The sequence below is a fragment of the Ogataea polymorpha genome (genome assembly GCF_001664045.1).
Source record: "Ogataea polymorpha strain NCYC 495 leu1.1 chromosome Unknown OGAPOscaffold_1, whole genome shotgun sequence".
Lineage (NCBI taxonomy): Eukaryota > Fungi > Ascomycota > Pichiomycetes > Pichiales > Pichiaceae > Ogataea > Ogataea polymorpha.
Genome location: NW_017264698.1, coordinates 1 through 13,318, shown reverse-complemented (window position 1 = coordinate 13,318; position 13,318 = coordinate 1). Strand labels below are relative to the sequence as shown.

The 13,318-nt window shown below is 43.1% G+C and overlaps 6 protein-coding genes across 6 annotated transcripts; 1 reads left to right on the top strand and 5 right to left on the bottom strand.

The window, feature by feature from the left end:
• Positions 1-451: 451 nt before the first annotated feature.
• On the top strand, positions 452-4,477 carry OGAPODRAFT_74359 (uncharacterized protein; the record flags this gene model as incomplete). Its single annotated transcript, XM_018355874.1, has 1 exon — positions 452-4,477. One exon carries the CDS (start codon positions 452-454, stop codon positions 4,475-4,477), a length of 4,026 nt encoding a protein of 1,341 aa, XP_018212759.1.
• Positions 4,478-6,091: 1,614 nt separating this feature from the next.
• Positions 6,092-7,024, bottom strand: OGAPODRAFT_91613 (uncharacterized protein; the record flags this gene model as incomplete). The annotated part of the gene is made up of 1 exon (XM_018357007.1): positions 6,092-7,024. The coding sequence occupies one exon, from the start codon at positions 7,022-7,024 to the stop codon at positions 6,092-6,094; it is 933 nt and encodes a 310-aa protein (XP_018212758.1).
• A 116-nt stretch (positions 7,025-7,140) lies between these two features.
• Positions 7,141-8,268, bottom strand: OGAPODRAFT_91612 (uncharacterized protein; the record flags this gene model as incomplete). The annotated part of the gene is made up of 1 exon (XM_018357006.1): positions 7,141-8,268. Exon 1 carries the CDS (start codon positions 7,888-7,890, stop codon positions 7,141-7,143), a length of 750 nt encoding a protein of 249 aa, XP_018212757.1. The 5' UTR covers positions 7,891-8,268.
• On the bottom strand, positions 7,150-9,307 carry OGAPODRAFT_96144 (uncharacterized protein; the record flags this gene model as incomplete). Its single annotated transcript, XM_018357884.1, has 1 exon — positions 7,150-9,307. One exon carries the CDS (start codon positions 9,305-9,307, stop codon positions 8,021-8,023), a length of 1,287 nt encoding a protein of 428 aa, XP_018212756.1. The 3' UTR covers positions 7,150-8,020.
• A 35-nt stretch (positions 9,308-9,342) lies between these two features.
• On the bottom strand, positions 9,343-10,165 carry OGAPODRAFT_91610 (uncharacterized protein; the record flags this gene model as incomplete). Its single annotated transcript, XM_018357005.1, has 1 exon — positions 9,343-10,165. The coding sequence occupies one exon, from the start codon at positions 10,163-10,165 to the stop codon at positions 9,383-9,385; it is 783 nt and encodes a 260-aa protein (XP_018212755.1). The 3' UTR covers positions 9,343-9,382.
• Positions 10,166-10,246: 81 nt separating this feature from the next.
• OGAPODRAFT_5743 (uncharacterized protein) lies at positions 10,247-11,647 on the bottom strand (the record flags this gene model as incomplete). The annotated part of the gene is made up of 1 exon (XM_018355758.1): positions 10,247-11,647. The coding sequence occupies one exon, from the start codon at positions 11,645-11,647 to the stop codon at positions 10,247-10,249; it is 1,401 nt and encodes a 466-aa protein (XP_018212754.1).
• Positions 11,648-13,318: the final 1,671 nt, after the last annotated feature.

Genomic DNA, 13,318 nt, shown 5'->3' with positions numbered 1-13,318 from the left:
GACAGGAGGAGAAAACGACGTTGTTGAAAATACTTTAACCGCTCACTCAGGATCATCAACAACTATCTCTTCTTTTGCCAATCAAAGGCACCCCTAGAGAAGTCCAGAGGTTTCTTTTGTGGCATCTTCCTCTTTCTGTTTTCCGTGAACAGAACATGGCGTTGGACGATCGGATCGTAGTGGATATGTTTTCTCTCGTTGGCCGTTCTCTGGATCACCAAAGACCGCATGTACCCCGTTTTTGCTGTAGATGCCAACTGTATAATCGTTGTCTTAGCCTTGGATTCTAGAATGTTAGAGACACTTTGTGCTTGCTGAACTTACTTGCCATGTTCGTTGGAGTAGAATAATGAAAAATGGAAAATAATTTACCTACAGTCGATCGCCGCGTCGTCCTTCCAAATCTCCGTAAATCGACTACGCTTTAAACTAGCTTTGAGCTGTGGTCTACATGAATAAATTAGAGGATTTGAATCCCCTTTTCTGCCCGGCCTCTTCTAACGGCTCAGACTACACTCCATTTGAAGACAGGCATCCAACACTGGCAAATTATTACAAGTTTGCTCAAGTGAGTAAGATTAATGCCTACTTTTACCAAGTGCAAGAGCCTCCACCGAAAGAAGCTAGTGCGGTCTCCGATACAACAAAGGACGAAAAGGTTTCTCCTTTAGAGCAAGTGCACCACTATGAAAACTCGATTAAGCAACAATTGGCTCGGGATTATCAAATATTGGATGTACTGACATACGGGGCCAAAAAGGAAATATGCATTTTCAGACTCGAAACTAGACTAAACCCGCAGGATCAGGAGCTTGGATTCAATCAGCTAAAGGATGCAATTGACAACATCATCATAGAAAGCAAACTCTCTCTCAAACTAGCATCTGCAACAACCTTTGATGCCGACTCAGTGTTTAAGTCTCAGGCTAACCCACAGCAACAATCGCGACCGAGTAGCATTGTGTATCTCAGCTTCTTGAGAGCATTGAAGAAATTTATGTGTCATCATCTTATGGCTAGATCACCAGAGGTTGAAATACTCCCATTTGGAAACCAATTGCTGGTTTGCTCTGCGCAAGACACATTCCAGATTTTAAAAATTAACACATCGCTTAGCATTCGCAACGAAATTATCTCTAATTTTGCTATAAACAGCATTCCACGGTTTTATCGACTGTCAACTCTTTTAGACAGCGAATTTGACATCTTGAAAAACAACTACGCCCTCTACATGTGCCCTTCTGGGGTGCGATGTTCTTTTGCTAATCAAAATATGCTGGCAAACTCACTCTCTTTTGAGCCCCCGGCAAACTATGAAAAGCTCCTGCACTTGTTATCCGAGTACTCTCATATCAATCTTGAAATGCCTTCGCGTTGGATAAAACTCGTCCCAAATTTGAACCACATGAACGGGCTTACGCCAAATATTGCTCGATATCTCGAATCATCTGCTCCCAACTCAAAATATATTATGTGGCCCACTTCTATGTGCATGATTCAATTTGGGGACGACGTCGAGGAGTCCACGTTTGAACTAAGCGACTCTTTCGAATTGATCGAGGAACTAATGCTTGAGTCTGACGAAGAAACCCAGCTACCACAAATATCAGCCATCGAAGAGCCTACGGCAGATTCCAACCCCACGGATGTTGATATGGACTCTGCAAAAGAATCCACTGGAGATTGGGATGAACTGTTCGGGGAATCGATGAATGAAGAGGAAGATGAGGTCCAGAATGATGTGCCAGAATCAGAATCCCAGTCCAAACCCGAACTGGTGTCGAGTCCGGTTGAAAAGGATGCAAAGCAGTTTATTGAGCTTGAGCCGTCCAACCCACTCTATGAGGATCCAGGTGCACCATCTCCGGCTTCGTTTCACATATTTGCATCCCCAAGTCCCGGGACGACTGATGCCTCCTCTGCCAATGATGAATTTGGCTCAGTGACACCGAAAGACATAAAGAAATCCATTTTCGCCCCACTGAACTTTAACCCGCTAATCGAAAAGGATATCGACAGTAAATATTCGAATGGCGGAAAGTTCTTTGTGCGGAGTGAAGCACAGAGCTCGCGTTCCCAGGAGTCGGCATCTACAACACCCACATTTTGGAAGAACAAAAAAGGAGATATGGGTACTGAAGAGGGAGATTTAATAAGTGACAGTGAAGAAGAGATAGAAGAGGATGATGAAGATGAAGATGATGAGAAAACAGGCTTGCGTATAAGTATATCCTCAATTCCTCGAAATACGGGAATATTGTCCTCAATGACACCTTTTGTGAACCAAACAGCTATTTCGCACCAGCAAGCTCCATCTCCTCAAATATCAGGCGCTCAAGAGATTCAGAACTGGCTGTTTTGGATTTTGAGAGGTCCAGCTCTTTGTACAATTCCTTCAAGATTTCTTTCGACAGGAAATCCAACCATCTCTAAGCACAAGATCGAATTAATGTTGCCAATAATGCAAGAGCTTGTGCTATTTACTACTGGGCTGAAACATAGCTATAGAGAGCATGTCTCCGACCTCGGCGAGATATTGGATTCAACTTTGTTAAGTGCTTTTCCAGGTTCCTCCAAGATGAGACTCTACGAGTTACTGGAGTGTGATCGGCCAAACTCAGAAATGAGACTATTTGACAGTCTCTTTGGAAGCGAGAAAGAAATATACAAGCTGGAAGCTCCAAGGATTGAGTTTGATGATCCTAGCTTTGCCACAACATCTCCATTGATGAACATAACAGAAACCGAAAATAAGAGACACTCAGGCATATTCAAGGAAAACGCAAACCGAGCTATTGCCGAAAGTGTAAAGTCTACTTCTTTGTTCAAAATCCCAACTACAATCTTTAACACAAAACGGAACGGCCAAGACCTAAAAATTAATGAGACAAGCATGCGATATTGGAAACTGCTAGATCTTGAGCCGCTTGAAGGCCAAAAAAATGTGAGAGTCATCTTAGTTATACCAAAAGGTACGTCATATTTGTTGGAAAAAAGTCGAAGTTTCTTACAGGACCTAATGGCTACTTACTCATCTTGGAATTTAGGACGAATGAGTCAGTTACAAGATCTTTTGGAGATTCCAGGCGGGAATTATGAGCTTTTTCTCCAAAATGCAGAGGCAGCCCTTACCTCTCTTGCAGATTCGTTACGAAATCAATATTTGGTGGACTCAAATGGTCAAAAGGATGCTATTTTGATTATGATTGCAGTTCCCAACATTGGCATGCAGCTTCTCACCAGTCTGGCAAGCATACTCGAACAATTTCAAAGCACATTGACAATGAAAGCTGTTGACCAAGAAACAGAAGAAGATGGGAGAAAACGCAGAAAGAGAAATATTTCAACCATTGTTAACATCCCTATTTTCTCTTTTTATAAGGTGATTCCGCTTGATCTTTACCTTTCCAAAAACGAGAGCTATTCGGTTGTGACTTCTCAGAAACTGGGAGATTTGGCTTTGGAAATCTATTCATTGTATCCTAACAAAGATGTCTCCGAGCCTTTTAAAGACAGAGATCGATTGTTGACAATCTCCAAGCCGCTACCTCAGAAAATACCTTTTGCGATGACGAAAGCACCAATATCATCGGGCCTGATTGAGGATGACTTATTCTTACATGTTTGTTACGAACGGTCCATTGACAAAAATTGGTGCGTAGCTAGCTGGTCTGACCAGTACGGCGAAATCAACTTTACTCGCTCCTGGCTGATAAGTTCGGACTGCCGATGTCAAACTTTCGAAGAGGTTTCTGATGAGATTTTCAGCATTTCGCTGGACTATGTTTCAAGTCATAATGGCAAGTCCTACGTGATCTTGACTAGACTCAACAATGTGATTCCCGATGATGAACTGACAGAGTGGAAGCGTCTTTCGATCAAGAATAACAAGCTCACACTTATTGTCTTAACTGTAGAGCTGGAACCTTCCACGCTCGTTTTGTCTCATCTTCAGGAGCAAAAGGATGATTTGAAGGACATGTATTCTGTGAAATTTACAGCAGCGTCCACGAATTCGCAAATGCTTACTCCAAGCGTGGCCAATCGCTTGGAAAGCCCAATGAACGGGCCTACGCCTTCATACGATCCAGGTACATCTCCCTTAGACACTTGTGCCTTTACGGGGTCTCAGCAACAGGTTCCCGAAAATCCTGAGCTGATAGAATTATCGAATCAGTGTTACGGAGTGATTTTGCAGGTGGCGCAACAATTATCAAACCAATCCATTCGCATGCCGTTACGCACTGGATTTATTGTCAATTCTGGTAGTAGAACGGCTGAAGGCTACGAACCAGGGTCAATAATCGAGTTAAATTTGCTCAGCTGCCAAGCGGGGGTCAATTCCATCGAGCTGCTGAAAGATCTGATTATGCAGTATAAGCATCTGGCGAGCCTCAACAAAAATTCTGTCTGCCCTTGGCATGTATCTGCAGTCAGACGGATGATTGATTTTTTGGTTCATTTGGACGTTAAATGAGTATTACATTAATTTGATTCTATAGATATCCTGTAGTCTTGTCAAAAACAAGCTCCCATCGAGATATTTTTCTGTCTCTGCCTTGGTGACAGCATTCCTGAGCTTGCATTCTTTATATACTTCTTCAAGGCTTCGTCGTCGGTTGTCATCCATCACTCCCAGAGCGTACAATATTTTTGTGGCCGTGTCTTTCTTTCTCTGCTGTGGTAAGTTATACCAGTTATTTTTCACCCATAATGACAACTGGAAATTTATCAGGAGGTTCATCAGCTCAAGACGAGAACGATGAACCAACAATCTATTGGGTGTGCTATGTTTCACAAAGTCTGGTTCTGCCGTAAGTATGAAACTCAAAAATGAATCATCGACCGAGGCAGAACTGAAAAACCAAGAGTAGGGTTCGGCGTAATCCACATCGTCGTGCGTAATCTGTTCCATAAGACTGATGCTAACAACCAATAGCATCTCATCTTGCGCAGGATTACAAGTTGCAAAGAATTCAAGTACATCAGCATTGGTCCGTAAAATTAATCTCTCTCCCACATCCACCGCGAAGTCTTCAACCAGCTTCTCGGATTGATTTTGGGACAATTGCTTGAGAACGCAGTAGCATAAACAAAGTAGAGAGCGCCTAAGTGGTATCGAATCTGACGGCTCACCTTCATGCTTGGTTTCGGCAGGTATCACTGCTGTTTTGAGAAGTCTCAATTCATTGACAAATATGGGAGCAGAAAAAGAATCCTTTGAGGTGAAAGCTATGTCTATTAACTCGTTTAAAGCAGCCTTCATGGTATGTTCATTCAACGCAAACATTGCTTGGTAGATGAGCGTTGATTTAATGTTTTCGAGTCGTCCATTTGAGTCACCAGAGTATTCTTGCCGCCCGAAGTCGTACCAATAAAAGTCTAGGAATAAATGCAGCAGATTTTTCCAAATTCTCCAGCTAACAAAGTAAGGCTTTTCATCCTGGCGATCCGCACACTTGAAACCCCATCGAAAAAACTCCCACGAGCTGAGGTGCACCTTGTTAAAATTCTTATTAGTCAATAGTTGGTCTTTAAGTTTATCTTCATCGGTGCTGAGGCCATATAACGTAGCTGCATTCTTGTTTGGAAGAGGATCAAAACGAGAATGATTACTCAAATCTTCTGCTCTGCGGCGTGCAGAACGCGTCAGAGTGGCATCATTATAAGTGAGAAATTCAAAAAGCTGGTAAAGTAACGCTCGCAGATTATCATATGCCTCTGCAGACGGCAGTTCAGGACCAAAAAAAGCATCAACCGGTCGCGAATCCAACCGAAGAATATCCATCAGCTGCCTAATTAAATCCAAGCAACGTAAATGTAAGGGTCTTTTTGAGCTTCCATCATCTAAATATCGCAAATCCGGAGTCGTTTGGGGAGGAAGAGTTGTTGCAGTAAGAATCAAGTTCAAAATGTGGTAGTCGGGTAGGTTCAAATTTGGCAAGTCAGCTAGAATGGTGGTCTCTAGGTACGTAACCAACTTACTGAAACTTGCATATCTCAGCAAGCTACGCTGGTGTTCCAGTTCCGCTGACATCCAAGTTGACGGTGGTCTTTTAAAAATATGTTTATACGGCTGTGCAAGGTCCATTTATTCGATATCCGTACAAAATTTACACACTCTATCAACAGTCCATGCCACAGCACCCGGAGCAGACCCAGGGCCTATGTTGTGGAGTGCACCAGGGATTAGACCAGAATATGGAGACCAGAATTTATCAGGAGTCGCTAACTGCCATTGATTCATCAAGGCTTGCTTATCGACATAATCTGGGTAAAACTGGTCTTTCTCAGAGTTGATAACCATGATTGGCCGTGAAACTTCTCCAAAGGTTTTCTTATTATCCTCCAAGGTGAGGTCAGAAGAGAAGAAATCGTCGTCACCTAATTTTGTTGCGAGAGAAAGCCATCTGTAGGCACTGATAGGAGCTCCCAAGAAAAGATCTGAGTATTTTTTGGGAAGAAGCTCATCTTTCTGGCCATTGTTCACATAATTGCGTGCCAGAACATTCAGCTCCTCTAGTTCTTCCCAGCCTTTCCCTTGCTTTTGAAGTTCGTGGAAGATTGCCTCTCTGTCCGAGACGGCAGCCTGCAAAATTCCACCTTCCACTTGTTTTGCAGGTTCCTTGGGGCAGTATTTAGCAAGATATTGAATCGTATCCTGACATCCTGTCGAATGGCCCATGAGAACAACCTTTTCTCTGGAACCCCCTCTTTCGGACCGAAGATACTCAACAAGCAGACCGATTTCATACGCGTCCCTTTCTAGGGATCCAGTTCCCCATCCCATGTACGAGGATGTGAAGTGAATCTGAACAAGAGTCCATCCAATCTTGTCTAAGCCGGCAGACAAGTCTGGGAGGTAAGGCACAGTCAGCAGGCCATCAGTTAAGCCACCAATGAAAAGTACAACCTTCCTTGACTGAAGCTCCTTATTTTTGAACTCAAAAGCAGTCAATCTTGGAGCATACTCATGTACAAATCCTTCAACAGGATTGTGAATGGTGATGGTTTCGTGATCCATGAGGAAAAGAAGAGGTTTTATAAAAAAGTCAACTAAATTGTCCCTGCGAAATATTATCTGCGATAAGGATATTGCACCTTTACACCAAGCCTATTGATTATTATATCTTACAGAAACTATAAACTGTCATCAGTAAGGAACCTAACCATTGCTCTTCCAAGAACACCACCATCGTTGGGCAGACTTTTGTTCCGACTCATACAGTCAGCGTAGTATGCTTGAGAGCAGTCTTTCTTTATCCAGGACTGTACAATGAAATCGCTGATGTCTGTTCCGTATTCGGGATGGCCTTGAATTGTAAGAAAACGACCCTTGCGGTAGACTCCTTGATTGTGGGTTTTACTGGAAGAACCCAAAACAATAACATCAGGTGGTGCTGATTGCACCCAGTTCTTATGTGCTTCCACAATATGGAGCTTCCTTGGAGGAGGTAAATCCAAAATAGTACGCGGAAAGTCATCGGAGATTTCAATTTCGCATATGCCACCTTCAATACCATTGGGATTTGGGGTCACCACTCCACCCGTAGCTCTACAGATGATCTGGTGGCCAAAACATGCACCGGTTAATTTTATTGAAGGGTACTCCTCCACGATATTTTTCACTAGAGCAACCACTTCAAGCACCCAAGGCTCGTCTCCATAAGGACACTGATTGGCTCCCGTCAAGTGTACTGACGCAAATTTATCTAATTCAGAAGTGGAAGGAAGATCACCGTAAACCGCGTGGTACTTCTTTGTTGGGCGATTAAGACCGTGTTTAGTGAAAAATATACAGGCAATATCCCCATAGTCTCCACGATCTAACTGACGCTGGTTTTGAATGTCACAATTAATGACGGCGTGAAATAGCACTGTTTTTGTCATAAGCTAGTTTCGCCAAGATTTCACAATAATGAATATATACCTTTTTAAGATTGCATTATTTTTTGATCAGTGAGCCACAGATAAGAAAGAAATTCATTGATAAAAATTTCCTTCAGCTGCTTTGACCTGGTCACAATTTCTCTTTCAAAGTCGTGGCCATGAGCCATTGTTTTTCGCACTCCTCGAATATGTTGTAGCCAAACAGGTACTCCTGAAACTCAGGGTCTGCCCACCTAGCGGGGCATCCTTCCTGCGGAGGATCTAATGCACATTCTAGGTCTCTCAATTTCTGTTTTTCTCCATCCTGGAGATGGTAAATTTGTTGACAGTCTTTTGAGGAGTTGACAATGCGGGTGGTTCTTGGTTTCCTGATGTATTCGTACATCTCTAACAAAAAATGAATCTCAGATTTGTGTTTGATTTTTCCAAATAGGTACGCTAAGGCAGCGGCATCTTCTATAGCTTGAGCTGCTCCTTGAGCCAGATAAGGCAAAGTCGCATGGCAAGCGTCTCCCAGAAGAGTTACATTTTGAGTAGGATGGCTCCAGAAATCTAGCTCCTCGATATATTGAAGTCTCCACTTGAAAGTTGAGGTTGCAAGGCTCAAAAGGAGCTGCAATCGGGAGTCCCAAGATTTCAAAAATTGCAAGACCTCATGTTTGTCTGCAGCAGCAACTCTTGAATCTGGTGGGAGGTTGTCGGGCCCCATTACAACGACGTTGCAGCTGTTGCCACCCTTCAAGGGGTAAGTCACCACGTGCCCTTGGGGCCCCCAGAAAAAGTTGACACATGGTAACTTGTGGATGAAATCCAGTTCGGGATGCTTTGCCATCTCAGGAATCGATATCAAAGAGCGATAAGCTTGATCTCCACTATTTGTTGCCAAGATCTCTTTTCCAAATATAGAGCTGCGAACACTCGAGTTCAAACCGTCTGCCCCTATAATCACGTCTCCGTGATATTTCTGGCCATCGTGGGTTATTGCAATGTTGTGAACCAGGTCAATTTCCACAATGCCAGAGTTCACAAGAATTGTAATTCCCAGTTCTCTGGCTCTTTGAACAAGGCATTTGTGATAATCTCCTCTGTGTATATGTAAAGATTTGCAACCATACTTGCGAGCACAATAGGGGTCAAGCTCTATACTGATAAGATTGTCTCCTTTGTAGTTGAAGAAATGGTATGCCTTTGGTACCAGAGCTTTCTCTAATATATGTGCTTTGCATCCAAGTATCTCGAGTATTCTGGTAGAATTGGGCGGGATCTGGATACCAGCACCGACCTCCGATAATTGTTGTGCTTTTTCTAAAACAATTACTTCATGCCCAGCCAGAATGAGTCCGATTGCTACCGACAAGCCCCCTATTCCACCCCCTACCACAACAAACCTGAGACTGATATTACTCTTCGGAATCATATTATAGTTCTCTGAATTTAAATATATGTTTTACCCTCGCTTTATCTGCTACCAAAAGTCAGAATGCAGAATATTTCAAAGCAGCTTGGAAACTTCTGGATGCTTTGAAATTTCAGACTTGAAATCCGGCCTTGGAATGTCGAATCCTTGCAACACTCTAGAATACACGTTTCCTCCAAGACGAGCAACTGGCTTCAATTTGCTGATGTCCACTGTAGTAAATTTCTCATCTGCAATGTCTTCGCGAATGTGGAAATTGACTCCTTCCACTAAAAGAGTTGTTCCGGAACCCTTCGAAGGGTCTTTCTTTGACTTGAAATAGTGTGTGTGAATCAGTTTACCTTCAATAGAGAAAGCGCTTTCAGCAACATGAGGCGGTTTGACTTTAGAAGATTCGACAGGAGTAAGACCTGCCAGCTTCCACTCATCAACCTCGTAAGGTGCATTAATACATGTATAATTGGCCGCTTCAATGAACCACTCGCTGACCAGATTGATAGTACATTCTTCTGTGTCTTGCAGGTTTTTGCAAGTATCTTTCAGATTTCCCGTAGCGCCCGAGATACCAATTGTAAAAACAGGCGGATCGTGGTTCACAATAGTGAAATACGAAAAGGGGGAAAGATTTCTTGTGCCATCTTTTCCAACTGTTGATATGAAACCGATTGGACGAGGTGTGATAGCGCTCACAAGTAGCTTATAATTTTCAAAAGGCAGACGGCCCTCAGCATACGGATCCAATTCGACCTTCTTATATTTTGCCCAATCGTTATTGGTTGCTCCAGATCCTGGTTGCCAGTGGGGATCTGGAACACTGGTCATTTCAAAGTCGGCATTTTCAAAGGGAGGAAGACTCATTGGATAATTTAATAACCAAAAAAACTGTTTTACTTGTTCAAGATTTGAAAACCCAAAGAAATCTTATCAATATAATACGGATTATTTACAGCCACAATTTGAATCCGGTGCCGTGCCACATTTTTCCACTAGCGAATCCAGATATGGAGAATCCACAGTGCTCATCCTCTCGATTGATAGCTTGAATGGTGCTGGGATCCTTGTAGTGGTCTTCTTTCCCAATATCAGCTCGCTTAGGTACTTTGAGCAGCTGAAAATACGTGGCATACCATGTCCAGTAAAACCTGCAGATATGAACATATTTGGGCGTCCGTACGCCGTTAAATCACCAACAAATGGAAACCCATCTTCTGTAAAACCCATACACCCAGTCCAAGTGTAGTCATTGACAAATTCAACGTCTGCTAAAGACTTGTAGTTCCGATTAGCATATCCAACAAAGTATTGCTTAGTATCTTCCGGAAAGTAACAGTCATCTGCGTTGTCGACCATCATTTCGCGGTTAGGTGAGGTTTTGTATGTTTTTCCACCGCCTCCGATTATCAACGAGTCATCATCTCGAACGCTTATGTAGTCGATCTCAACTGGCATAGTGTGAATCATGTTAGTTGCAAGAGTTTTGTTTGACTCTGTCTTGAGATGCGAGACAACACCTTTAACAGGCATAATTTTGCCCCAGAAGTCTGGTAAAAGAGCCCTTGTGTAAGCGTTGGTGGTAACAACAACTTTTCCAGCATGCACCGTTCCACGCGGCGTCTTTGCCAACCAGGTACTATCCTCCAGGAATTCCAGCTCCTCCACAGCAGTATTAGTTTGCAAGTTCAATCCCTTGGAAATTGCAATCTCGAGAAGACCACAAACTAGCTTGTACGGCCACACAGACGATGTAGGTGTGTAGACGCCAAATGCAGTGTTTACGTGCTCTTTTCTGGCTTGTTCATCAAAAACTATTTTCACTTGATCCTTGACTTTCTGATCAATGTAAGGGTTGTTTAAAAATGAGTAGTAATCTCTTAAGCCAAACTTTCCTAAAGAAGGATCATCGTAAGTCACGTAAGAGGTTCTTCTAACAAAATTGCAGTCAATATTATACTTTTCCACCAGTTTTTCAACAACATTGATCTCTTCATGCTCAAACATTGCAATGTCAGCAGCATTTTGCTGACCGTACTTTTCTGAGAATTCGTACTGATCGTGATGATAGTAGCTCCGCATGTGCCCTCCATTTCTTCCAGTAGCCCCAGAACAGACGTCACGAGCCTCTAATAATAGTACTTTTTGTTCTGTCTTTTCTTCAACTAGCATATTGAATGCTACCGAAGTTCCGCTAAAGCCAGATCCGATGATTAGCACATCAACCTCTTCTGGTAATTTCTCAGTTGTTCGATGTTTCGCAAGCTTGTCATCAGCCTCTGCAATCCAGTAAGAGAGAGTCGTTTCTTTAGACGGGAATGCCTGTTGTTTTCTAGCACTGTATTCCATGATTAATTACTTCGTTATGTTTTTGTCTTCGATCTTATCGACGAGTTACAAATTCAATTTCCGTTTCGGGAAATCTTATCTGCCGACACTAATATTATAATTAACAGCCAATCCAAGAAAAAATCCCAAATCATCTAATTTGTATAAACGGCAATAAAGAAATAGCAGAATATTTACAGACTGAGGGCACAGGACTCTTGAAAGTGGTTGTAAACACGTGTAAACTCCATGTGTCTTTAAACCCTCCAAAGCAATGAAAGGACAAGTGTTACTATGCTGAAGTTGAGCGTAGTCTGATAGAACGTTGATTGCCCCAAACATATCGCCCAGAGGGCAGACAGTAGTTAAAATAGCGCACCATTTGCTGTATCAAGAGATCCCTGCCTTAAAACCTTGTTTTTCAAGACAATAAAATCTACTTGAAAAGCGATCCGACATTTTTGGAGCGGCATGTTTTCTTTTCCTCCGTATTTTCTTGATCACTCTCTATTAGCTTTGTAAACAATCAGAGGACGAAATTTCTATATGAAGGCAAAAGCGCCTCTTCTCAGTGCGCAGTGGACTCTTTCTTGAAATTCCCTCATATCAAGTTGCGTTAAATGTCATGCTTCAGAGATAAAAAACAAGCTCCGCTGACTTCCAAGTTATCTCAAATACAAAGCTACAAGAAGCAGTAAATGAGACGATTGTCAAGTCCACTAAAATCTGCGTTTGCTAGGAGAGTTAACTGTTTCATTTGATTGCTGTCTATAGCTCAACCACGAAATCTTATTTACTTAGACATGCGGTCAAGTTGACTATTCGGTTTGGTGATATATTGGCGAATCCAAAATACTGTGTCAACTGGGGTAATATTCAGGGCTGGGTGATTGCCAACAGGAGGACATGAAACCTAAAGCCATTCCCTTTCACAGGATTTAGGAATTTATGGTGAGTTCGTATTCTTCTTTGAGAATTGGCTCTGAAACCAATATCTCGCGGTGTCCTTTTCGTTACAAGAAAAACTTTATCCTATGAATCACCTTTCATATTATCATGTAAAGGACCTGGCTGCTCGAATCGAGTGAGGACCCACCGGAGTTGAAACTTTTTTCAGTTCGGAGTTCACGCCCTTCATCATAAAATAGTGGAGACAAAACTTGCCTAATCGAATGAATCCCGAAGTACTACGTCGCTCTCGATGCACATATATGCAGAAGCTGTAGTTCAAAATTTCAGATATAATGCCGTTTTATCTTCCGCAGCAAGGATGTAGGGGAAAGGGGACATGCTTATCCATGGGGAGGGGAATAGCGTGGAAAGTATAGGACGGGTGGATGTGAGGTTAGGAGAAAGGTGGGAGCTGTGTGTAGTGCTAGTAGTGCTAGATGAGTGTGTAGGTCAGATAACAGATAATATGACAGTAAGCACGGTAAGCGATGAAGAGGTGAGTAGGGAGTAGGGAGTAGGGAGTAGAATTAAAAAGGAGGAAAAAATAAAGTTGGAGGGAGGGAAGGGGAGGGAAAAACAGAAAAGACAGGCAGGGAAAGGAGGGAGGGTTCCGGTTCCAGTGTGGTGGCGGGGTGGCGGGGTGGCGGGTGGCGGGTGGCGGGTGGCGGGTGGCGGGTGGCGGGTGGCGGGTGGCGGGTGGCGGGTGGCGGGTGGCGGGTGGCGGGTGGCGGGTGGCGGGTG